The sequence below is a fragment of the Erinaceus europaeus genome, chromosome 10, assembly GCF_950295315.1.
Source record: "Erinaceus europaeus chromosome 10, mEriEur2.1, whole genome shotgun sequence".
NCBI classification, from domain to species: domain Eukaryota; kingdom Metazoa; phylum Chordata; class Mammalia; order Eulipotyphla; family Erinaceidae; genus Erinaceus; species Erinaceus europaeus.
Window position 1 is genome coordinate 124637378 of NC_080171.1, and position 9576 is coordinate 124646953.

The following is a 9576-nucleotide window of genomic DNA, read 5'->3' on the forward strand; positions in this document are numbered from 1 at the left end:
CCGCACCCTGGATCTCCACCGCCGCACACCCGGAACTTCCTCGCCGACAAGCGGACAGAAAGCGACAGAAAGGAGGAAGAGCAGCAGCAGCAGCAGCAGCAGCAGCAGCAGCAGCAGCAGCAGCAGCAGCAGCAGCAGCAGCAGCAGCAGCAGCAGCAGCAGGACGAGCGGCTCCCAGGAGGACGGCTACTCACCAGCAAGCAGTCGGAGTTCACTTCCGACTTGGGGTCCCGCAGCAGGTTGTCGATCTTCTCGAAGCGAGTCTCGAAAGCGTCCCCAGCCGACATGATGCTGCCGCGGTCGGAGCCCCGCAGCGCCCACGGGAGACAGCTCGGCGACGGGCCCGGGGCCGGCTCACTGGGGGGGCCTCCGCCCTGCAGGCGCGGGCCCAGGGGCGGCCCGCACTCGCTCCCGCGCCCCCAGGTGCATGCCCCCGCAGCTCCCGCGCCTCGGCCTAGCGGGCCCCGGCCGGGGGCAGGAGGGGCGCCCGGGGCGGCGGGGAGCAGGGCAGGCCGGGCGGGACCCTCCCGCCGGTGGGCAGGTGAGCGGGGGCTCCGACGGGCGCCCTGCCCGCAGGTGGGGCGGCAACGCTCGGCGGAGGAGAGGCTGCGGGCCCGCTGAGCCGCAGGCGCCCTGCCGCTGCCGCTGCCCCCGGCCGGGCGGCCTCACGGCTCCATGCTGCCTGGGCGCGCCCGGGCCGCGGCGGAGGCCGAGAAAGGCTGCTCGGTGCCCGGGAGGGCTGCTCGGTGGCCGGCGGGGCCCGCGGAGGTTGCTCGGGGCCCGGGAGGCCAGCGAAGGCTGGCGGGCGACCCACAGCCGAGTCCCTGCGGAAGCCAACCGGCGATCCAGGGAGGGGCTGCGGCCCGGCGGGCAAAGGCGAGTGTCGCCGCCGGGGGTGGGGCGAGGGGCCCAGAGAGACTAATATGTCCGCCTTCCTGTTCAAACAAACGGAGACCGCCGGCCGGCGCCACTGCGCATGCGGAGCGGGCAGGGGTGGGGGGGGAACAGCCAGCGCCGCGCACGCGCGCTGGGCACCGGGGTAGGCGGGACTAGGCAGCACCTTCCGGACTGGGCGCCCCCGGGATGGGCGGGGCCAAGGGCGGGACTAGGCAGCGCCTTCCGGACTGGGCAAACCCCCCCAATAGGCGGGGCCAGGGGCGGAACTAGGCAGTGCCTTCCGGACTGGGCAAACCTCCCGGTTGGGCGGGGCTTTGGGCGGGCCTAGGCAGACTCTTCCGGACTGGGTGTCGGCTTAGTGCTTCCCGGGGCGGGTCCTTCTGCGCGGCCGCGCGGAAACTTCCGGGGTGGACGGGGCTTTTCGGGCGGGAGCTGCCCGAGTTGCGGCGGGCGGAGCTCCTGGTGGGACCGGTCTGTAGCCACGAAGGTGCCGGAGCGTCTTCAGCACAGGGCGGGCTCTCGCCCCCCCCCCCCCCAGCAGCGCCCCGCAGTCCCCCAGCCCTCTCCCCTGGGCTGCAGCCACCCCGAGGGGTGGCGAGAAAAGAGGGCGCCATTCTTCGAGGCCGTGGGGGGGCGAGGGTCCCTAGACGTTCTTGGCGGGTGTGGTTCCCTCTGCGTCGCAACCGGCGGCCCCGGCCAGCGCACGCACCAAGCTCCCAGTATCCCAGCTCGCCCCCCGAGTCTGCGCATGCGCCCTCCACCATCCTCTCCCACCCGTCCGCAAGCTCGCGCATGCGCCCCCCCCCCCCCCGCCAACTGGTCCATCCGGCCCCCAAGTCCGCGCATGCGCCCCCGCAGCTGCTCCGTCCCGCCCCCAAGCCCACGCAGGCGCCGCAGGGCCCGCACGCTGCCAGGTAGTCGCTGCCTCGGGCTCCATTCAGTAAAAATAAAAAAGGAAGTCGGGAGAACGCGCGTTCTCAGGCCGCCCCTACTAGTCTCCTACACTCTGAGGACACGCCGTGACTGTCCCGTGAGCAGAGCTCCCTCCGCGCCCGCAGGCAGCGGGGCCTGGCCTCGGGGAGCCCGCGGGGACGTCCCCTCAGACCCCGGGCCGGGCTCCACTCGCCGTCTGCACAGCTGAGCGCTCACGGGGGACAGAGGCGGTGCGCCGCACCCCGAGCTGCCAACACCCCGCTTTCTCTAGTGAGGGAGCCGCTCTGCTGAGAAGGGGCAGGAGCACGTGGCACTGCACGTGACCGCTTCCTAGTGCGGGGGGCTGGCCGGGGTCGGGCCGCGGGGTCACTGTGCGGGGGTCGGGCCGCCGGGGTCACTGTGCGGGGGTCGGGCCGCGGGGTCACTGTGCGGGGGTCGGGCCGTGGGGTCACTGTGCGGGGTCAGGCCGCCGGGGTCACTGTGCGGGGGTCAGGCCGCGGGGTCACTGTGCGGGGGGTCGGGCCGCGGGGTCAATGTGCGGGGGTCAGGCCGCGGGGTCACTGTGCGGGGTTGGGCCGCGGGGTCACTGTGCGAGGGTCGGGCCGCGGGGTCACTGTGCGGGGGTCAGGCCGCGGGGTCACTGTGCGGGGGTCGGGCCGCGGGGTCACTGTGCGGGGGTCGGGCCGCGGGGTCACTGTGCGGGGGTCAGGCCGCGGGGTCACTGTGCGGGGGGGGGGGCTTTGTCTGGCCTGGGTGATGCGGTCGGGGTCACTGTGCGGGGGGGCGGAAGGGGTCAGGCCGCGAGGTCACTGCGGGGGACATGGGGGTATCTGTCCAGGCGGTGTCACCCCAGGAGTCTGGCCCCGGGGGGGGGGGGGGGTGAAGATTGGAGGTGACACGCCCCGTGGGGAGTGTAGCTAGAATGAACACACGCTGCAGGTATCGCTGGGTGAAGGAAGTCTTTGCAAATATAAAATCCTAAAAAGTAGCATTCAGGTATTTAAGCAAATGCTTTTTAAGTGAATCTTGTCCCAGTATTTTAAGTTTGTCATGTGGATTGCATTTATTTTTAAGCACAGAGCTTAAAATAAATCTGGCATTTGCCCTGAAATAAATTTCCTAAACCCTGGTTGTCCCGTCTTATTACCATTTTTAGGTATTCTGAAGACTCTCATTGTTTCTCAGAGAACTGTGAGCATTGTGCTGTCTTCCATTTGGACTCACGCAAAAGTGCAAGGAATTAAGTCAGTATGCTAGTGCACGTGATAGATTTGAGATTACAAACCAATCTCAGAAAACCACTAGAAACATCCTGTGTGTCTGCCTCCCTAGATGGCCGAACTAATGATGGTACATGCCACTAGCCAACCTTGACCAGAAGACAGATGGCTGGCTCGGCATCACCTTTTTTTAAAAAAACAAAACTAAAACTCCTTCCCTTTAATAGTATAGAATCATATAACATACAAGTTCCTTTTCAACATTACGATGCTACTGTCTAGTTGTGACGTCTCTCTTCAAAAAAGTTGTATCATTAAAACATAAGAATCTAGGTGCACTTGTAAAGTACTGATAGAATGTATAAATACAACCCTGATTTTACTCTAGTTCTTACCAGGTATACTACTCCATAGCCTTTTATGCATAATATAATATCTCATTGAAATTGCAAAAGAACTCTGCTAAGATCACACCAACGTAGTACATAGGAAAACTGAAGTGACATTGGTTCAAAAACCAATGGCAGTCTTTGGTAGGGCTTTCCTGACTTGCAAAAAGACTATGTTTTCATAGGGTGAGCAGTTCTTATGCAGTGCCAGGGAATGAACCCAGGGCATCATGCCTGCAAATGCCTGTGAACCACTTCCCAAGCCCAGTTTTCACTCTGAGGTTTCTTAGAAAGGGAAAGACGCCAAAATGTGGCCTATCAGATCATGGAGTTCCTTTGGTGCTTGCTCAGTCACCTGCTGAGCCCCACGTAAATTCTAAATTATTCAGTCTGAGATTCTCTTTGCTAGTTTTTCTTTTCACTAGGGTTATCTCTAGTCTCCACACCTACACAGTTCTACCCACTCGAGACATGGGCAAGAGACAGAAGACACCACAGCTTCTCTATCACTCACGAAGTCTCCCTGATAAATGCCCCCATGTGGTGGCTGGGGCTTGTGGTGTGCACCCCATGAGGTAAGTTATCTCCTGACCCCTCCTTTGCACTTAAAAGATGTGTGTCATGTACTTTCCTTTAAGAAGCAAGAATGATAGTATGATAGTCTTTAAATGTGTTTACCTGAAAAATTAAATAGGAAACCTACAGCTCTGTGCACACACATAGAACAGTTTAGTTACAACGTTTTGTTTTTTTTTAAGATTTTATTTATTTATTCATGAGAAGATAGGAAGAGAGAGAAAGAACCAGACACCACTCTGGCACACGTGCCGCCGGGGATCGAACTCAGGACCTCATGCTTGAGAGTCCAAAGCCTCATCACTGCACCACCTCCTGGACCACACACCTTTTTTTTTTTTCTGGTTTGGGGAACTCAAATATCTGGAAACATTTTAAATGAATATCATGCTAACACTGCTGTAGTGCTAAAGTTTTTTTTTAAATGAAGTGTATTTGGTAAGGATAAGGGCAAAAAATCAGAGATATGGGTGTAGACTTGTGTGTAGTGAAAGGCAATTAAGTTGTTGGACATTCTTTTGCTTTTAGTTATTTGGTCAAAAATAGACTGAGTTTAATGTTTATGGAATTTTGTTCATAAACACTGATGTGGTAGCTTGCTTTCAAAGAGGACCTACGGTGAATCAGGACCCCAGTGTTCCTCCGTCACTGCAGTTTCTTCCCCTCATGAATCAGGGCTGTGGGCCTGTGACCTGCTTTAGGGAATGGAATGCAGCAACAAGGCTTTGTGCCATTAACTCACAGTCAAATCCTCTAGGATGTTCAGCTAGACTGGTGGCACCCAAGTGTGAGAAAACCCAAGTTTCTTGTGATGTGGCTAAACTCTTATAGAAACACGTGAAGGGGACTTCTAGGAGGCGTGGCCATAGAGTACCGGGTCAGATCAGCTTGACCCCCAACAACAAATAAATACAAGAGACCCAAGTAGAATTCATAATCTTCTGCTGAAAGATCTGCAGCCTCAGCCACCAACTTGCGGATGCTACCATGACACCATCCTGACTACCCCGGACAGATGGCCTCACCAGTGTGTCCTGGAGCCCCACGTCCCCAGAGCCCTGCCCCACTAGGGAAAGACAAACAGGCTGGGGGTTTGGATGCACTTGCTAACACCCATGTCTAGTGGAGAAGCAATGAGAGAAGCCAGAACTCCCACTTTCTGCACCCCAGAAACCATTTTGATCCACACTCCCAGGATGGAGAAGTGATAAGAGGAAGAGGCTAAGAGGGCTCTGAACTCCAGCTCCATCAGGACTCAGAGGAGGAAAAAGGGAGGGACATTTGGATGTAGTAATAGGGTCATGAGTGGCCTGAAGGGGAAAAGAGGACGGGACCTGGGAGAAAGGGGCAATTATGTACAAATGGCGACAGATAGTTGTAGAGATGACAGTTAACCCATGCCTGCAACCTTGGGAGAACCACAGTGGTTTGCAATGGAGGGACCTGGGAGTCCGAGCTCTGGTGATGGGAACTGTGGAATTATACCCGTTGACATGTAATTTTGTAAATCAATACTACATCACTAAAAAAATAATAATAATAAACAGTAATATTTCCAAGGAAATAGGACCCCAGTGTGAGGAGACCCCAGCAGGAAGGGATTACATGGAGCACAAAGGAGAAACCAGCAGGCATGGGGGGCAGAAATCCCAGACTTCCTTCTTCAGTCAAGTTGTTGCAACAGTCTGGAGTCACTGGAGTTGCCACAGATGGCACCACATTGAGCAGAAACCAAATCATCTCTCCAAGCATTGCCCACACAGCAGGATCTTGAGCAAATAATAAAAGGGTTGCTGATTAGAACCACCACGTTTTGGAGTAGTTTCTCAATAGCCAAAATAGTTGAGATTGTCAAGAAAAATGTATACATTGTAATAACTGATTAACCCACATTTATTGTCTTAAAAAATAAATAAAAACCTCTATGCAGAATAAAGATGGTGGCCAGGGAGATAGCGTAGCAGCTAGAGCATTGGCTTTGGAAGCATAGAGTCCCGAGTTCACTCCCCAACATTGTCAGAGTGATGCTCTGGTGCCCCCGTGATGCAACCCGACACTGGTTCTCTCTCTCCTTTCTTTCTCATGTAAACAAACAAATAAGTGGGCAAACAGAGCACTGTGTAAGCAACCATGTGTAAGCAACCCAGGTTCAAGTCCAGCCTCTTCCGTATTGAGCGAAGTTTGAGTGCTGTGATCTATTCACTCTCTCTGCCTCTCTGTTTCCGTCTCTATAAAAATATCTGACAAAAGCATTCCTGGGTGGTAAAGCCCTGCTGATGACAGTAAAAATAAACAATCAAGCAAATATTAAAGCTTTCTAAGCATTATGAAAATATTTCACCATATTTTTCCCTTTTTTAAAGTTTTATTAGAGACAGAGAAGTTGAGAAGGGAAGATAGGGAGAGAGACACCTGCAGCCCTGCTTCACCGCTCACGAAGCTTTCCCCTGCAGGTGGGGACTATTTCTCCATATTAAAAAAAATATTTAGAAGTTGTAATAAAACACATTTATCTATATTTTCTCAACTTAATGCATAATATTCCACTTCAAATATATAATTAAAATTTACCTGCTTTATCTTTTTTCCTTTTAATTAGATAAAGGTAGAAATTGAAAGGGGAGGGAAGATAGGGAGAGAGACAGGGACAGACACCTGCAGCTCTGCTTCACCACTGGTGAAGCTACCCCCTGCAGGTGGGGAGCCAGGGCTTGAACCCGGGTCCTTGCATACTGATATGTGTGTTCAGCCAGATGTGCCACCACCTGGCCCCTTACCTGCTTTAAATTGGACATCAATTGTGATTTGATGCTATTACTTGCTATTTCAAAAGTGCAAACTGCTAATGTGTTAATGTGATATGGCTAAATTTCTATAGAAACTTACACTAACATTTTCAAGAAAATCTGGTACTTATGTGTGATGTAACTTTCTAAAAGGGCAGTAAAATGTTTTGAAGTAGGACAACTTCACTTGATTCTGAACTTAAGTCAACAAAAGTTGTGAAAATGTAGGCTCTATTCTGTTTTAAGAGGTTGATCTTATATGATTAATGTTTACCCAAGAGTAGTTGATATGTACATATTTCTTCTAAATCTGAGGCATGAATCAGGAAGGTCATGTTCCTCTATGTAAGAGTGCTCCTTTTGAGTTGCCAAGCCTTTCATTCCATGGCACATTTCAGACTTGGGAGTCAGTGTAGTTTGCTTTTGATTTTTAATTCAGTACGGAGAGCCTCATATGGGCTTTCTGCCACTGAACTATTCCCCTAACCCAACTGTCATTCCCTCTCTCTTTTTTCGTTGCTGCTAGGGTTATCACTAGAGCTTAGTATCTGCACAATGAAACCACCACTCCCATTCCCTGCAATAATTTCTTTTCCCTTTGTTTTTTTTTTTCTTTTTAGTTGGTGTATTGCACCAAAGTAAAAGACTCTGGGGGAGGGAGGAGGGTTCAGGTCCTGGAACATGATGGCAGAGGAGGATCTACTAGAGGGGGCTGAATTGTATGAAAACTGGGAAATGTTACACATGTACAAACTGCTGTATTTTACTGTTGACTAAACCATTAATCTCCCAATACGGAAATTAAAAAAATAGATCTATGTAAAAATTTTTATTTCCTAGGACAGATAGAAATTGAGAAGGTAGAGGAGGAAAAGACACTTGAAGAGCCACTTCACCACTTGTGAAGCTTCCCACCTGCAGGTGTCCTCATGCATGTTAATGTGCCATTAACCCAGTGCTCCACTGCCCTGCCCTGCCCCCTTGTTTTATTTTCTTGTGAAAAAGCATGATAAAGTGGGACACACAGAGAGAAAAGACATACATACATGCAGAGTGCTGCTTCATTATCCATGGAGCTGTGATTGCTTTGTCTTTATTGCTTTATTTGGTGCTAAGGATCAAACCCAAGGAAGGACTCATGTAAGAAAGACAGGTGCTCTGTTACTGAGCCACCTCTGGTCCTGGTCTGACATTTTCTGACCTACCAGAACATCGTCAAGACACAGGCAGGTCTGGGAATGTATGCATGGATCAGGACTACAGCAAGGAAAAGTGGAGGGCAAGCTGTGAGCATGAGGTGCCCTGAAGAACTGTTCCTGACTCATCCTGGAATGCCTTTCTCTAGCATCTGCTTCTGATTTCTTAGGAGCTGCTATTCCATTCAACTGTGAAAATACTGGCATTGACCCTAGAAACAGAATGGGAAATAGAGGGAAACAGATTTCTGTAAAATAGTGACTTCCTTGCTTGATGCTATTGCCATTATGGGAACTCTCCTGACACCACACTCACAGGTCCAAAGCACGCAAATCCTGGTGTGAGAATTTAGTTCAAGGATGGAGAGAGAGAGAGAGAGAGTGTGTGTGTGTGTGTGTGTGTGTGTGTGTGTGTGTGTGCGCGTGCACACACTTTGAGATGATATGTAAGTACACACAGTAAGATAGGAAAGACCTACCTCCCCTCCTCTCTTTCTTTTGGAACAGCTGACTACCGAAAGTTACCCTTTCACCTGGGCCCATGCCATTGAATGCCAAGGCTAAGTGTATATTTTTGACCCATCACTATTTAGATTCTTTTTCTTTTTTTTCTTTTATTTTTATATATATTTTTTGCCTCCAGGGTTATCGCTGGGCTCAGTGCCTGCACTACGATTTCACTGCACCTGGAGGCCATTTTTCCATTTGGTTGCCCCTGTTATTTTTGTTGTTGGATAGGACCGAGAGTAATGGAGAGAGGAGGGGAAGACAGAGAGGGGGAGAGACAGACAACTGCATACCTGCTTCACTGCTCTGTAAGTACCACCCCCCAAAGGTGGGGAGAGTAAGTCCTTCAACCAGAGTCCTTGGGTGTGGAAACACGTGTGCTAAACCATGTTCACCCCCAACCCCTTTTAAGGTTCTTACATCTTCCTCTTGGCTCGTTCTTAACGCCTTCAACTGGTGAATTGCCTTTTTCAGTAATGAAGGACACTTTACCCAATTTTGATTTCTGTGTTTTACTGATCATAACTTTCATCACTTAAATTACTCAAAAAAAAAAAAAAAAAGAAAACCTTACAAGCCAGACTTCTAGGAAACAGAAAAATAATATTTCTGACATTTTACCATTTCCCCATTTTCCCTATTTCATCATTCAAACATCTCCTAAAATATAACATCTTCTCTATAATTTTTTTAAAATATTTTACTTACTTATGGGAAAGATAGAAGGAGAGAGGAAGAACCAGATACCACTCTGGTACATGTGCTGCTAGGGATTGAACTCAGGATCTCATGCTTGAGGGTCCAACGCCTTATCCACGGCTCTATCCCCCAAGACCACTCTTCCCTATAATCTTTGTATGTGGAAGATAGGCACTGATTCCTCATGTCTACTTTGATATGTAAATACTATTTATAAATACACTAAATACTCCTTAATAACCATTATGCCTTATGAACTTCATACCTTTTTATTTATAGTTAGTACAGTTGAGCTCATGCCTTTGTTTTTATGTGTCTTGCTATTGTGTTGTGCATCCCCAAGGAATAGGCTACTACACTAACGGCATTACTC

General features: G+C 51.0%; 1 protein-coding gene and 1 long non-coding RNA gene across 3 annotated transcripts in view; one reads left to right on the forward strand and one right to left on the reverse strand.

Annotated features, from left to right (window-relative positions):
- ROCK1 (Rho associated coiled-coil containing protein kinase 1) overlaps positions 1-615 on the reverse strand; it is a 104989-nt gene extending 104374 nt beyond the window's left edge. Inside the window, exon 1 of one of the 2 annotated variants that reach the window (XM_060200766.1) lies at positions 195-615. In XM_060200766.1, the coding sequence (XP_060056749.1) occupies positions 195-287 (93 nt within the window). In that variant the 5' untranslated portion in view covers positions 288-615. The remainder of the gene's footprint in view (positions 1-194) is intronic. The other variant, XM_060200765.1, reaches the window with a different exon arrangement.
- Positions 616-1799: 1184 nt separating this feature from the next.
- LOC132540956 (uncharacterized) lies at positions 1800-5818 on the forward strand. Its single transcript, XR_009552174.1, has 3 exons — positions 1800-1927; positions 3894-4014; positions 4198-5818. It is a non-coding gene; the product is annotated as an uncharacterized LOC132540956 (long non-coding RNA).
- The last annotated feature ends 3758 nt before the right edge of the window (positions 5819-9576 follow it).